The sequence below is a fragment of the Barbus barbus genome, assembly GCF_936440315.1.
Source record: "Barbus barbus genome assembly, chromosome: 19".
NCBI classification, from domain to species: Eukaryota; Metazoa; Chordata; class Actinopteri; order Cypriniformes; family Cyprinidae; genus Barbus; species Barbus barbus.
This window is the reverse complement of record NC_136747.1, coordinates 14,386,433-14,402,615: the sequence shown is the minus strand read 5'-3', so window position 1 is coordinate 14,402,615 and position 16,183 is coordinate 14,386,433. Positions and strand designations below refer to the sequence as shown.

General features: G+C 37.1%; 1 protein-coding gene across 2 annotated transcripts; it reads left to right on the top strand.

Moving 5' to 3' along the window:
- The first annotated feature begins 108 nt into the window (after window positions 1–108).
- On the top strand, window positions 109–15,397 carry smap2 (small ArfGAP2). Of its 2 annotated transcripts, XM_079442357.1 has the most exons (11): window positions 109–650; window positions 9,067–9,200; window positions 9,300–9,385; window positions 9,480–9,558; window positions 9,651–9,710; window positions 10,232–10,304; window positions 10,379–10,500; window positions 10,615–10,786; window positions 10,874–11,172; window positions 12,299–12,393; window positions 14,031–15,397. In XM_079442357.1, the coding sequence occupies exons 1-11, from the start codon at window positions 548–550 to the stop codon at window positions 14,035–14,037; spliced, it is 1,230 nt and encodes a 409-aa protein (XP_079298483.1). In that variant the 5' UTR covers window positions 109–547; the 3' UTR covers window positions 14,038–15,397. The 2 variants fall into 2 exon arrangements, with proteins under 2 accessions (XP_079298483.1, XP_079298482.1); XM_079442356.1 differs by lacking the exon at window positions 14,031–15,397 and having other exon boundaries at window positions 12,299–12,561.
- Window positions 15,398–16,183: the final 786 nt, after the last annotated feature.

Sequence of the window (16,183 nt, the reverse complement as noted above, 5' to 3'; positions counted from 1 at the left end):
ATTTCACTTTTGACTCAAAACCTTCAGTTAGCAATTAAGAAATATCTTTAAACATCAGGGACATGGATGTCCGCAGTGTCGTTTCTCCCCGCAGGGTGGCGCAATTTCACATATTCTACAAATTACACAAAGAGGTTGTAATTCACTTCATTGAACAGCGAACATCAGATTATCAGATGCTGGATTTAGTTGTGCGATGTTTTTAGACACTGGATGTTTTAAACAGCACATGCCGACCAGAAGCAGTGCGGTGACTAAGCGAGAGTAATAACGTTACTCAAGTGTGCTCGATATGCGTCTCTGATACTGCGGGTGGAAAGTTGGGTGTCAAGGACCAGCGAGGAATATGGTGTAGTTTTTTTATGAGCAGTGGTTCAATGCCTTTTCCTCTTCCTGGTAAGATTAGCGGAAGCCAGCAGTACAGTGGTGTTTTTTCTCTTCATCTGTTGTGGCAGTCAGCGATCCGCTTCCCGGACAAACATCTTCTCAGCGGTGTTAGACTATTATTACAGAGCAGCGAGATACAGTGAGATACTGATTTCTGAAGATGACGGGTAAATCAGTCAAAGACATTGACCGCTATCAGGCTGTTCTCACATCTCTTCTCGCGTTAGAGGAAAACAAGTTTTGCGCTGATTGTCACGCCAAAGGTAAGATTCATATTTCACAGCATCTTTGCATTGAACAAATAAAAAAGAAATGGTTAGAAATTGAATTTATGTTCACTGTTTGTGTATGAGAGGTTAGGTTAGGCCCTGTGTGTTTTACATCAGTTTGGTTGGTGTGATGTCCGATTCGTTAACGAATCGTTCTTTATGAACCGGATCTTTTTGATGAATCGGTTGAACCGGTCTGGGTTGCACGTTTCCCCAAGTTTATTGTAAAGGGGTTTCTACGATCTGCTTAGGCTTAATGAAACACAACCCCGAGTCACGTGGAAACAATTCGCTCACTTTACTAAGAATTGTCTCTTGACATATCCAACAATAGGCTAATGAGAGAGGTATGCTACAAAATTAACAGTAAACATGAGTATGACGTGATTGTTTTTATCAACAAGCATATGAATCGAGTTGGTTTAAAAATAGCATTTTACAAAACTTTTAACGTAAATCCCAATTATATTTACGTTCTAAAAAGACTTTGTTTTGCACTGAATTGGGACGTATATGAAACAATAAACACCTTTATTAACAAAACTTTTAATTCAAAATCATAACCAGGAATGTGTCTCGATGGTCTCATTAAATGTTTCAAAACATAAAAAGGCCCACGTGATGACATGCTAAAGTCCAAACATTAAAATAATTACCTGAATCGTTTTCATACTAGTTCTTTGAAAAGAACTGTTTGAAAGAACCGATTCACTTTAATGAATCGCCATTTCTTTGGTGGGATTTATCGGCGCACACACATTGTGCAGGTGTGTTGCAGGTGCATTAACATGTCACTAGACAAAAATACAGTTATTATCCTTTATTAAATTTTTAGAGACAACAGAAAACATCGTATTATTTTTCGCATGCTTAAAAAAACAACAAAGCAAATCTATCATTTATCCTCCCACTTTGTCAGCTACAAGGTATAAGCTATAGAAAACACTAGTGGAGGTAGGCCTTGTGCAATACACCTGTTCTTGCAACTAATTCTTGGATCAGCACAACTTTTTTCTTTCTTTTTTTTGTCAGTTCTTAAAGCTTATAGACATGATTTATTTATTTATTTGATTGTTTGTTTTTCTAAATAACCACTGTATTGATTTGGCCATGGGATGAAGAGTTGAAACAACATTTTGTTTTCAGTTTGAGATTGCACTGAAGATACTGTTGTTGTGGTTAAATTTCACATTAACACTGCACAAATCACAGTTTCGCTGGCCAAACAATGCTGCTTCTGTGATTCTGCTTGTCAAACACTTTATGTTGGCAGACTTCCCTGTTTGACCTCCTGCCCTTAGGGACACAGTTCTGCCCTTCTCCTTATTCTGAGAGGCCGGCTGCTATTGGTCAGATGTAATCTGTTCCCAGCCCTCCCTGTGCTGAAGAGTTTTAGGTGTGGAAATAAGGCTGTGTTTCTCTTTACAGGCTACACAGTTTCCATAGCATACAAGAGTTGTTCATAATAGGGAAGGTTGTTCTTATTGTTGAAGAGTGTCATGTGATAGACAGAGTATTGTGTTGGTACTGCCCTGCCATGTGTTTTGACTGCAGGGCACAAAATTCACTTTTATGCCACACCTGCCAGTAATGGATAAATTGAGAAACGTTACAGATCATGAATATTTCTCACTGGTTATGAAAATTGCTTGAACATTTATTAAAAAAGCATTTTTTGTCCATGGTAAACGATTGTGAGCACACTCAGAAATAGGCCCAGATATTGTGTTGTTGTGGTAGGAAGCTAAAGAAACTGAGATTTCGTACAGTTTAGATTTCCTTTGATGGTTTCCTTTAAGCTTGTTATGTTAGCAATTTTGTGTGGTGGTAACTAGGTATCTGTTTCTTCCTGTTTTGGTTGAAGCTCACTTTCAGTAATCTGTAACTTAAAGTTGAGCTGCAATCATGGAGGTAATACAAGTAGCTATAATAATAATCAACTGATGCCGTCTTTTTAACGATCGATTCATTGTGCTGCTGGAACAGCAGGAACTGTGCATATCTCCCATTAAAGGGCTATTTCTTATCTTCACGTCTGTCATCGTTTACACTTATCTATTTCTTATTGTGTGTGGTCCTTTCAGTTCCTTTATTTCATTGTTTAGTGGCAGTTTGATTGTATGTGGGGGGCAGTCTGTGTTTAAACAGCTGAATGAAATGGAAATCAGAGAACGGAAGTGGTTTTACGTGTGACCTTTTCTCCCAGAACACCTTGGTATGAGGCTCATTTGCATTCTCTTGTTCTGCGGTTGTCATGGAGATCTCGCCGCAGAGGCTGGAGTGGATTGAGGATGTGATGCTGGAGGACACGATGGCTGTCCCTTATAGACCCTCTCAGTCTCTCACTGAGAAGCCAGTGCACTTCTTTTCCAACCCAGGCTCATTGGAAAAACGTGCCTGTTGCAATATTTCTACAAAATGTTTTGTTACTGCTTGTGCATTTTGTGACACTTTCAAAATAAAATGTTCCGCGGCACTAGATGTCAAATGTCACTAGAATGTTATTTTGAATTTAAAAATAACACAAAATACGTAGCACCTATATTAAACCCTACCCTACCAAAGTAATCAAGTGTATAAATATGGAATAAATAAAAATGGTTTAATGATCATTTTTTACATAAAATGTTTTTTTTTTTAAATTGCCATCCAAATCTGACATCCAAAAATGTCAGCGTTTTTCCTTCCACACCAAGGCTGACAAATACAGGGTTGTGCGGTAAATTAATTAAGCTGACAGAGCAGAGAAATTAGTCCTAAAGTCATTTTGAAAACCTTTTTTTGAGACTGTATTTTGTTATTTAACGATATGACTAATATCACAAAATTAGGATGAATAAAGGGAATTAGAATGAATATATAAATTATAGGCTAAGTATAAATATTGGTCGGGGGAGGGTCTTTTGAATCCGCATCTTTGACTGCTATTTCGGACCACAATAATTTTTGCAGTTCACATTCACCATGTGAATTAATACTTGGTTTAAAGATTGGTGTTAGTATTGTTGTATCCTTACTGCTAGGCGTTGCAGACATCCTCCATTAATAAGAGACACCATAACAGAGCTTCAACCAGCCCTGTTCTCCAGGTGTCGTGTCTGCTTTGGAGATTAGCACGAGAGTCAGACTGCAGTCCTAATACTGCCGCTCACAGACAGAGTGTTCATGTCTACATAATTAAGAACAAGCCTTGTCTTTATGAATTTTCATCCTGAATAGAAGTCCATCTGCTCTGAGAGTGCCAGAGTCAGTTCATCATGTCCTCTGGTTATTTTGCGATAGGAGAAGCCCTGCATTTCCCAGAAAAACTGGCAGCCTGACAGGCCAAGAATCCCTCAACCCATGGAGAAACTGGGTCTTTAGTTCACAGCCCAGTCTGCGATTCCCCATAATGTTTTAATGTTAGTACAGAACCCCTTTAGAGCTTCTCAGATTCTTGTTTACAAAGACGTGTGACGTGTTGATCCATGTGGCTTAATGCATCTTGAACAGGTTTGTCTAGTTTCTATGTATTAAAAAGAGTGTGTCTGTCCACTATCTCTGTGTTTGTTGGTACACATCCTCTCACAGCAGGATCAACCAAATCCATGTTTCTCTTCTGAGTGGTCCTTGTTGTTTGATTCAGAAGCGCTCTCATGCGTCTTTTCTTGCAACCCTCTTTTGGCAGACTAGAGTGCTGTCTGTCAGAGGAACACATTGTAGATCACAGCATGTTAATGTAACTTTAACAGCAACAATACGACAGCTTCCTGTAAATCTCCACACAGACACTGTAAAAAAGACTCCTGTCAAGCTGGAGGGGAAGGTGTTCACTCTTTCTTGTAGATCAACAGTTGCCTGGAGTGTGTCGAGGAATATTAAAAACTGTCTCTGCCAGTATAGCTCAGATTTTTATCTGCCTGCCTTTATTTAATTGTGATTAAATACAGTCTGTACTTTAAATGTACCTCATTGGGGGTTCACAAACTTAATTATAAATTCATTAACAGAATCTATCTCACACCGGTACGTTTGAAGAAAATTTACAAGAACTCTTCTGGTCTCTGTTTTAATTTTAAAAAGCTAAAGGGAACATTTCTTCATTGTTTTTGGTATTGCAATAAAATCATCCTTTTTGGACTAAAATACATACATTTCTACAACAGCTCCTTAAGTTGCAATTATGTTTCTCTCTGGAATTGTATCTGTTATCTATTGAAGTGGAGACAATATTTGATTCTCATGCTAAACACTTGTTTTTCATTTTAGTCTTATTTGGCAAAGAAATGCATATTGTTACTGTGGTCATCCTCTCAGGTGCCTTCTTTCAAAATGTGGATGTCTCAAATATCTGTATTACTTCCACTTGAGAAGCTTACTTATGACATGCATCAAAAGTCTAATGACTTTTGGAAGATTCGGTCACCTCTTTGGCATTATGTTAACAACCTCTCCTGATTCCTTCTTCTACCGGATGTAATTACTTTCCTGTTATGTTTGAAATGTGTATTGTATTTCTTCCCTTTTCCTCCTAATGTATGTTTGAGACTGTATTTGTATGTTTCTGGACATTGGAGTAACTGACGAATAAAAGAATAAAAAAAAAAAAAAGATTTCTGAAGGATCGTGTGACACTGAAGACAGGAACCTGGTGGAGTAATGTCTGATGTAAATTCATAACAGAAATAAATAATGTAAATATATTAAAATAGAAAACAATAAGTTTTCATTTTGTAATAATTTTACTTTATTTTGATCAAACACAGCTTTGGTGAGCATAAGAGACTTTAAAAGATTAAAATTATTATTATGTGTAAATATGATTATTTATATGTGATGCTCATTCCTCTCTACTATTGTGCCTACCACATTAAAAAAAAACACGTCAAAGCACATGTATCTGTACACAACTCTCTTACACTCATCCTGGACCATCAGGCCATCCTTATTGTTTATCCCTAAAGTAATTTCCCTTTCTTATTTTGGTACACAGTTGCTGCTAGGTTGATCTGAGTAAGACTCAAGCTCTCCTCTAGTGTAAGTCAATGGGATGCTTTTCTCTTGTTTCGTCATCTCCCAGGTCAAAAATCACAATCCTAATCACATAGAAAAAAAAACAACATATCCATATCAATTAACACTGCAGAATGATTTTCCCACCGGTTCAAATCCTAAACTGTAAGTACAAGCATGGTGATGTTTGGTTTAGCAAGTACCACTAAAATAAACAGGTGGCTTGGCATGTGTCCTTTCTCGGGCTCTTACTGGTGCTTCTCTCTAACAGGCTAATAAGTGTGATCTGCACGTGTGAATCTCTCTGTTCTGTTATGCATCTCTTTTGTGCTTCACCCTGAAACCTGCCTGACTCCACATGACTGTTTATTACTGCCGCACATGTTCTTCAGTCCTTCCTCCATCCCACATGAAAACACTCTCTCTCACTGTGCTTGAGCTGACGTCCTCCAGTAATACCGCTCAAGCTGATTACCCCTTAGCCATGCAGGGTTCAGCGGGAGAGAGAGAGAGGAGGGATATTTGTAGGTGGAGGATGAATAGGTAATCTAAAGAGGCCCACAGCACACACGAGCTCATGAAAATTGTGTTTTATACAGCTGTAGCGAACCAGCATGCGTCCCGTTGGGAATATCCCTTTCCTCTGGCACAGGGCCATCTCACATTAGAGCCTGTGCCAAATCTCAGATGTGAGTGTGACCGTGAGCATACTGTAGACGTAAACCCAAGCCCTGGTGCTCCATTAAGGGCGAAATCAACACATTTCTAGCAGAATAAATATCAGAGCTCAGGTTTCATGATTGGATTTTGGCATGATTGGAAATTGTTAAAACAAACAAGGTTAGATGGTCTCGCCTATAGCCTTTCCATTGATTTCCAGAATACAGACTGGTCCACTTCCGCCCATTTAGACAGGAAGAGACTGTCTGAACGACATTTAAAGCACCCAACCACAGTTTATTTGTTTTATGTGCTGTTTAGCGGTGAGTGAATCTGAAATAGCATCAGATAAAAGCACAATAATAGAATAGTGCAATATATAAATGTATGTATGTTAGTTATATGGCTCAACCAGAAGTCCAGTTGTGCTTTTGTTAGTTCATTTATTTGTACTTATTTCACATGTATAACTTTGAAAATTAATTATGCAGTTCTGTTTGTGAATATTTTTTATTTATTTTAAGGTTCATGACCAGTGTAGTCCAATTCCTGAACAAATGACTCTCATGAGTTGATTCTTTTTATTGAATCACTTACTATATTCACACTATATTATGATGACAATGTGTAGACAAAAATATACATTATTGTTTTTTTCAGTAATATTTAGCAAATATTCAGGAATATAATACGCTATCGTATTGTTTACTGTTAAAAAATATTAGATTTTTAGGTAACACTTTATTTTAAGGTGTCCTTGTTACACTTTACCATGCATTTACTATTATAATAACACTTAATTATGCATAATTACATGCAAGTAACCCTAAACCAAAACCTAACCATATAGTTTGTACATGTAGTTAATAAATATTACTCCGTATTTAAATGTACACTGTAACAAGTTTTTATAATAACATATTGTATTTTTTAATATAATTTAAAATAACCGTTTTCTATCTATCTATCTATCTATCTATCTATCTATCTATCTATCTATCTATCTATCTATCTATCTATCTATCTATCTATCTATCTATCTATCTATCTATCTATCTCTCTCTCTCTCTCTCTCTCTCTCTCTCTCTCTCTATATATATATATATATAATTTACTACATCTTCAGTCACATAATCTTTTTGTGGAAACTGGTACATTTTAATATATATATATATATATATATATATATATATATATTGATAAATAGGAAGTTCAAAAGAACAAAATTTGGAAAATAAATATTGAAATCTTAAATGTTAAATATTAAAATATTAAATTAAAATAAATATAAAAAAATTTACTCTCACTTTTGATCAATTGAATTCATTCTTACTCAATAAAAGTATTTTTTTTCTAATAAAACTACTAAAAGAATCATTCCATAGAGTTTCTGAACAAATGGAATCATTAAAATGATTCCGTTTCCTTTCCTACTCAAACAAAATTGTTTTTCAGAGATTTAATGCAAAGCAACATTTGTCAAATCCAGTTACTTCTTCCGCACAATCTGAATGGATCTTGTTATTTTTAAAAGTGCTTTTGAGTTTTGTATGCAATACGCATGAGACTGTCAGACGGACAGCCCATGGGCGTGCCATATTGATGCTTACTCAAGGTTAGAGGCAAACTGTCTATTTTGTGTCAAATTAGATCCACTCAGATGAATATAAGCACAGCAGGTGCGCTGTGTAAACAGCAGGTAAACAGCAGACCATCCCAGGATGCTGTGTGCTTATTCCAGGGAACTCTAAGCAATTAAGCAGAAATGTTGCCACAACAATCCTCTGTGACATCACATCAGGAGACCAGCCAGAACAATAACTTAATGTGGTGCTTCCACCTATTGGCCAAAACTGATATTGCGTCAGCAGGAAAGCTCGATACTTGTGCTCAGAGACAGTCTTAGGCATTGTCTTTGAAGCTAGCTCATGTCTCAGGAGAGTATGGTTACATAATGTGTTTGAAGTAGAAAAATGGGGGAAATGGTGATAACAGCACATATATATGCACCTTGAGGCATGGTTCTGATTCATATGACTTTGTTGAAGGTAGTGTGGGCTTTATCATGACTGTGTGCCTGTATGTCTTCATACACGTGTGATTTAAGAGCAGTGGGAAGGACTACAGATGCTGCAGGGGCTGGTGTGTGTGCGTTATCAGCGTTGTGCCAGCGTGTCCACATGACCGCCCAAACTGGATTAGTCATTGCAGTGCGTGAAGCTTCTTATTTTCTCTTCTAATGCCAAACAGGAGAATGTAAATATCACTCCTCAGCAGGCTCCCTCTATCTTTCGCTCCCTTCTGTCTGTGTTTTTCTGTCCATTCTCTCCTTCACTGACTCATTAAATTGCTTCAGCCTGGGTTCGGCTGAATTCTGATTTTGAGAACTGTCTCGCTTTCAATTCACAGAATGGCATTCGAATTGAATTGGCCACACCCCACAGGAAGTTGAATTGAAATGACAGGAAGAGGAATTTGTTGAATTTTAAAACAATTCAACAATTGTGTAACTTCCTAAAAATTAATTTTAGTGTCAAATTTTGTGATTATCACAATTTGAAAATACTTTTTTAATAATTCCAGGAATTATTGCCCTTCCATAATGACTAATCAAATTAAAGTTTTTAAAGATGGAATGAAATACGTTTGAATTCAATTAAAGTGACATTTCAGTATTAATTAAGCATTTTCTATCATTTCATATTCCTGGAACTTAAAAAAAAAAGTAGATTAAACTGTAATTTTCTTTGCCCATCAGGTCCCAGATGGGCATCCTGGAATCTTGGAATCTTCATTTGTATCCGCTGTGCGGGAATCCATCGGAATCTTGGCGTGCACATATCACGAGTTAAATCTGTAAACCTGGACCAGTGGACTCATGAGCAGATACAGGTAAGCTTTATGGATCAAGGTTTCCAGTAGAAAGGGCTGCATTTATGTATGATCTATGTACATGGCTGATTGACTTGCATGTGTTTGTGTTGTGCTTAGTCTGTTCAGGAGATGGGGAATGCCAAAGCTCGGCGACTATACGAGGCTTTTTTACCAGAGTGCTTCCAGCAGCCAGAAACAGACCAGTATCCTTTAGCACTTATGTACAGTATGTGTGTGCATGCATGTTTAAGCTTATTCTCCCCTCATGTTAAAGGTTTTCTAAGCTACACCTTACAGAGCTGCTGAGATTTTTATCCGTGACAAATATGATAAGAAGAAATATATGGATAAATGCATTGACATCCAGTCCTTCAGGGTAAATCCTGAGATATTGGAATTAACAATTGTCATTGTAATTTAATCTTTTACTTTGTAAAAGAATAAAATGAATTTTCTTTGCATTGTCAGAAAGAAAAGAGTGAGACAGTGACGAAAGAGGCTCCTGTTGTTTTTGAAAAGATGAAGCTGGTAGGTTTCTGTATTTGTGAAATTATTTTATCTTTTAATTTTATTATTTATTATTTTTATTATAATAAATTATACAAATAATATTGTAATACGTGTAATTTTACTTTTTAATCTAATTTGGATTAGAATTGAATTATTTTAATATATTAATAACAATTTATTAATCTAAGTACTTCTATGCCCTGACCCCCTGTTTTAGAACCAATAGTTTATAGACATAAAACCTGGAAGAGAATTAGGACTTTAGCCATGCATTAGGGATTCTGGAATTCTAATGGGTTTTTAGAATAGCAGTTTTTGATTTACGGGTAAAACTGTGGTTAATATTACTTGAAGAAACTTTCTAACCATATACTGCATACTCGTACTCATAAACTGAACACAACCATAAAACCTTTTCATTTTAAAATCACATTAGAAATTTCTAAAGGAGGCTTCCAAGTTGACGTCTTCACTGAACGACTCTCATGTAAATAACAAAATGATGTTTCCATCATTAACATTGTTTGTTTTTCTTATAGAAAAAAGATGAGTCACAACAATTCAGAAACAGTCCAAAGCAGTCACAGTCAGTTAATGACTTACTAGGACTAGGTAAGAAACTACCAAACACACCATACACGTACAGTCACTATATAGATGCTTGATGTTGAAACTTTGTTTCTCAGATGCCCCTGCTCCTCAAGCTACCATGTCCAATGGCAAACCATACACTGAACTTAGTCCCGCCCTCGACCTCTTTAGCTCTCTGCCTGCTGCCGCCAGCAGCTCAAACTCCTCCAGGAGCACGGTAAAGATTTTCACTTCATTCTCACTGTCCTTTGACTATCTTGGATCTATCTATTGAGTGATTAATGCATGTAATGCAACCGAGTAGTTTAAGCGTTATCCCCCACCCCCGTAGCCTAGCTCAGGGTCCATGCCCACTGGACGGGTAGCTGCATCAGTGCCCGAAAACCTCAGCCTGTTTCTGGATCCCCCCTCCAAAAGTGAGGATAATGGAAAAAAGATGTCTAAGGACTCAATCTTGTCCCTGTATGGCAGTACAGCACCACCAACAAACATGGCTGCTCATGGTGAGATTAGTTTCAGGATGAATGCATATTTGAAATGTTTTCTGTCGCTTTGTACTGTTAATGCATGTTAATCTGTTTCTGTTTTAGCTGGCATGTACATGGGAGCAACCCAGATGGGCTATGTCCCTGCTGCAGGATACGGCCAATACCAGGCCTTGGGTGCCCAGCAGGGCATGATGGGGCCTATGATGGCTCCACAGATGAACATACTGGGACAGGCAGGTGTCATGCCGCACACCGGAGTGGCAGCTGCGCCTCCGTACATGGCAGGGGTGCAGGGGGGCGTAATGGGAATGCAGAATGGGATGATGGGAAGCATGGCAGCAGTTCCCCAGCAGGCATATGGAGCACAGCAAGCCCAACAGCTGCAGTGGAACATCAGCCAGGTAACAAGCACCGAAATCACAATTACCATGCTGACTTGAAACAGCAAATATTTTATGCTTTGTTCAGTGATAGCCCAAAACATTTTAAGATTTATAAGTAAAATTCTGTCATCATTTACTCATGTTCTTCCAATCGTGTATGACTTACTTTCTTCTGTGGAACACAAAAGAAGGTATTTTGAAGAATGTACAGGTTTTTTTCCCCATGTATTTATCATGAATGGAGACTGTAGTTTTCAAGCTTAAAAAAACCCACAAAGGCATAATAAAAGTATCCATAAGACTAATACGCTATATTATAAGTATTTTAAATGTAAATGATACAGTTTGGTTGGTTTCTTATTTCTTATTCATATGCAGTTTGTGAGGTCCTAACTGCCACTCACTTATCAGCGTGTTGAACTTTTGAAAAAATAAAGACATTTATAATGTTACTAATTTTTCTATTTCAAATAAATGCTGTTCTTTTGAATTTTCTATTTATATTCCTGACAAAAATGTCAGTTTACACAAAAATATTAAGCTGAACTGTTTCAACATTGATAATAGGTAATGTTTCTTGATCACAGCTTTGCACCTTTGCCATCACATGAATAACTTAAACTTTAAAATATATTAAAATACACAGCAGTTATTTTAAATTGTAATAATATTTCACAAATTAATACTGTTTTTACTGTATTTATGATTATGATAATTTCAGCTTTAGTGAGCATAAGAGACTTCTATCAAAAATGATATCAAACCAAAACTTTCCAAACTTTTGAGGAGTATTATTCTTACTCTTATGGCTGTTAACATAATATGACAAGATCAGGGTTAATAGTGATTTAAATTTCATCTGTTACTAACAGGAAGTTGTCTTGTGGCTTATGAAGATGATACTTTATGATAATTTTTTCACTCTTTCTGAAGCTTGAAAGCTTCTTTATGTCTCCTAAATTATCCTGTATTTCCAAAAACAACTAGTATAAGGTTTCTCTTTTTGTGTTCCACAAAAAAAATAAAATAAAAAAAAAGGTTTGGAGCAACATGAGGGAAAACAAAATGAAATCAACAAATGGCAGTGTCATCGTTGTTTTCTGTTAATTGCCAGTAATAACCGTTTCTGTTGTCTCTCTCACAGATGACTCAACACATGGCAGGAATGAATTTCTACGGTGCCAATAACATGATGGGATATGGGGGGGAGGCTGCTCCCGGTTCTAATCCAATGATCAGGTCAAATGTGTGGAAGTGATGAAGTCATAGAGAGAGAGTGGGACAGCGTGTCTGAATTGGTTGGGCTCGGTTGGTGCCACGACTGACTGACAGCAGAAGGGGAACAGATTGTAGGAGCAGACACTTTGGGGAGTCGATTAGATGATCGCAACCGAAGCAAAGTCTCTACCTCCCTCATTCTCAGAGACAGATTCTCATGCTTACCTTCAAACAGTCACATACTCAGAGAGAGAATAGAAGTGGCATTCGCAAGGTAGAGTGTGTATGCACTTCTCAGCCGAATGTCAGCTTTGATGTTCCCAAATGATGTGTTTTTGCTCCATCCGCTTGAAGATTTGGTTTTCTGTTCTCTCTTTGATCAGTGTTAAGATGCAATCACATTTACCATTTCTGGGCGAATTTTCACATGCAAAATCCGGTTAGGAATCCTCACAATCTGGAATTTATTTGCTTGAGGGCGATTGATTTCGCCTTGCAGATTTTGCTTGTGAATTTGCCACGTTGGCCAACAGAGACCTGCTTGGTGTGACTTTTCTGTGCTTCATACTTCACAATATACAATTACCCTTTTTGGCCCACAGCGTTTCGCCAAAATTACGCTAATGCGACAGCATCTTTAGTTTCAGTTAACAAAGCTTGTTTCATTTCAGAAACACTTTATCATATAGTTAAATATGTAACATAGTCTATGTCTCATCATAAGCATGTTTTCTGTCATAAATGAACAGCTAGAAGCCATTTTAGTTAGTAAGGATCTTAAACTTTGATATTGCTGAGGAAAATGTTCATTTTGTGTCTGTGCTATCAGGTTCTGCAATGATACTCTCCTATTTTCGTCTTTCTAATGCACAGGGTACAACTAAGCCATTTTGACTTTGCTTTCTGTCACATTCGCTCTCAACTCAGGAGAAATAAAGACTTGGGAGGATGAGGGTTCTCACATCCATCTCATAGCAGGACATTCGCATTCAGCCAAAGATTAATTAGTGCTCAGCAGTCGGCACAGATCTTTGGAACGATACGTTCTAGATGGATCCATGCTGCTGTTTGTCATTTCAGAGCATTGTGGTTTGACCTCAAGAGTGTAATGGCACCATTGATTGTATTGTGCACTGCTTTTCTCCTCATTACTGAGTGCAGGGTCGCCGCTGGCGGAGAGAACCAAATTTTGGGACACTGAGGCTGCAGTTTGGACCAAGACCAAATGAATGTTTCACTCTGACTGCTGCCCATGGCCACTGTGTGAAGTTCTTTCGAAGCAGTCAGCTTGGGGTTTTATTGACTTTGTGCGCTGTTTGTTTGAGCCTAACGTCTGCTTCTAAAGTAACCAAATGCGATGAGGTTCACTCTTGATCTTATTTTAAACTAGAGCATGTGAAAAGAAGAAGCTAGGACCCCTTTAAAACCGCTGATAAACAGCCTAAGATGGTTTGCTGGTCTGGTTTACTGGTTTCAAACAGGTTGTAGGCACTTAGAACAACTAGCCTAGCTGGGATACCAACAAGACCAGTTTAAACAAAGCCTGAACAAGATCAGAAATCTATCTTAGATTAGTTTGTGTAATTTTTTTTTTTTTGTTCAGGGTTAAGCAGGTGTTCATGCATTAAACATGACTGTGCTTTTGTGTTTATTTTCAGGTCATAGCCATAGAGACTCCAAACGTTCTACCCAGGAAGCGTTTTTATTTTTCCTCAATATGTGGCAGTGTATAAGAGGAGTTCACTGCACTAGGCCTCGACATTTTACAATATTTGGTTGCTGTGTTTTTCACTGTAGACCTGAATGTGAAGAATTGTTTGCTAATATTATTACTTATGCTTTTTATACCTTGGTGAATATATGGTCTGAAATGACACTGTCATTGTGGTCTTGCACATCACTGCCCTCTACTGGCCAATATGTAATCATCAGTGATGTACAGTGGTGTTTGTATCACATCATTTGTTGCTGAATGTCTTTTTTATTGTGCAAAAAGTTTTAATTTTAATCTGCACTGCATTTTTTAGGTTATGTATGTTTGGTTTGTTTATTCTGATTAAATGAGACCATTCCTTTCTCATAATTAGGCACATGTGATCCTGTAAATACCATACCTTGTGATATGAGACATAACCCTATATATATGGTCCAAGGTTTTATCTTTAATTTAAAACTATTGTTATAATGGCACTTTACAATTGCAGCTTGTATGCATGTATCATTCACTGAGAAATTTGATTAGACAACATTCAATTCGTGTGCATGCTAGACATTCCAAAACAGCAATCGTTGGACGTTCAAACTGATGTCATACTGTATCAGTGGGCTGAAAACTATTGCTGCTGATTAGATTCATCTCGCCAGGTGGATCTGCTTTCAACCTTCCACTTGAATGTATCTGTCCGGTTTGAGTGATTTGGATCAGGTCATTTAAAGAATGTTGTAGTGCTTTATGTAAAGCAATACGGGGTCCTGTTTAAAATTTGATTTACAATATTACATTGGCACATAGGTAATCAGTAGAGAAGCAATCATTCTAGAGGTCTTCTACAAAATGCAACTGCTATGTATACAGTGCACATTTTATTCAACATAAAATAAATGCTTTTGTTTTAAGCTAGTGGTAAATGTTAAAACCTCTATTGCTGTTTTCTCAGTATGCATCAATTTTTTTTTTTACTTTTTGGACTATGGAGGGCTTGTTTCCACACTCAAGGAAGAGACTCCGACAGCTGTGTAATGGTTTTCATCACTTCTTTGGTGAAACGGTGCTAAAACATCATCTGCTTACGTTGTGGAGGTCTTGAACATTTTTCCTCTGTGAACTTTCACGTGAGAGGATGTAACGTCATGTAAGTGTCTGTTATGCTGAAGTGATCCCATCATTGTGGCTCACAGTGAATGTGTAGATACAGTATGTGGGTTACTTGCAAAGTTTGTATTTGAGTTCCTTTTTTTTTTTTGAAATGCGTTACAAAGGCTTGAATGTGAAATAAGATGATAAATAAACATCTTGACTGCAATTAAGCATTGTGATGTGATTATATATATTTTCTTTAGTGGTACAAATGCAATAAATAAAATAACAATCATCCACACACTACAATAACACTCTTTGGGAGGTGGAGAAATTCTTTACAAATGAGGGTTGTGCAGATTTATATGCATTGGAATGTATTTTATTTTTATTTCAATTTGCATATTCTCATTCAACTTTTATGATATAATGTTAATTAGTGAATAAAGTATTTTATTAAGAGCAGTGATTCAACAATAGTTATTGTAGCTGCCTGTATGGCGGATATGTACCTGATTTGTCTATAAAGGTACAAAAGTATTGGTACACCCCCTTCTAATGAACAGGTTTGACTACTTTAGTAATTTCCATGAGTACAAATCTAAATGTTAAAGCATATAAGCATTTTTCTGTTCTAAAGAAGGGGGTGTCCCAGTACTTTTGTCAATATAGTGTAGGTATTCAAGAGTTTCAATAGTTGCTGCCAATTGCAAAAACCATTAGGGGGCAGGGCACACAATCTGCATGTTGGAAATTAGTAGAAGGTAAGAGTTTGACATCCATTTATCGTTCAAATGTAGGCTTTTTAATCACTTTTTCCTGATAACAATTTAGGATGTACTGTACTTTGGGGTAGAAGTCTTTTCAAATACTGCCATTTAGCTTCAGCTGTCCGTTATCTCTGTCCATCTCTTCTCAATTTCTCCTCATTGGTATAACGATATGGTGTGCTTCACAACCAGTGGTGTGAAGTAACGAATTACAAATACTCACGTTACAGTAATTAAGTAGTTT

Coding starts and splice junctions, on each gene's coding strand:
- smap2 (XM_079442356.1), top strand. CDS start 548: ATGACGGGTAAATCAGTCAAAGACATTGACCGCTATCAGGCTGTTCTC. Junction 651..9,066: donor CGCTGATTGTCACGCCAAAG/GTAAGATTCATA, acceptor TTTGCCCATCAG/GTCCCAGATGGGCATCCTGG. Junction 9,559..9,650: donor TTGACATCCAGTCCTTCAGG/GTAAATCCTGAG, acceptor TTGCATTGTCAG/AAAGAAAAGAGTGAGACAGT.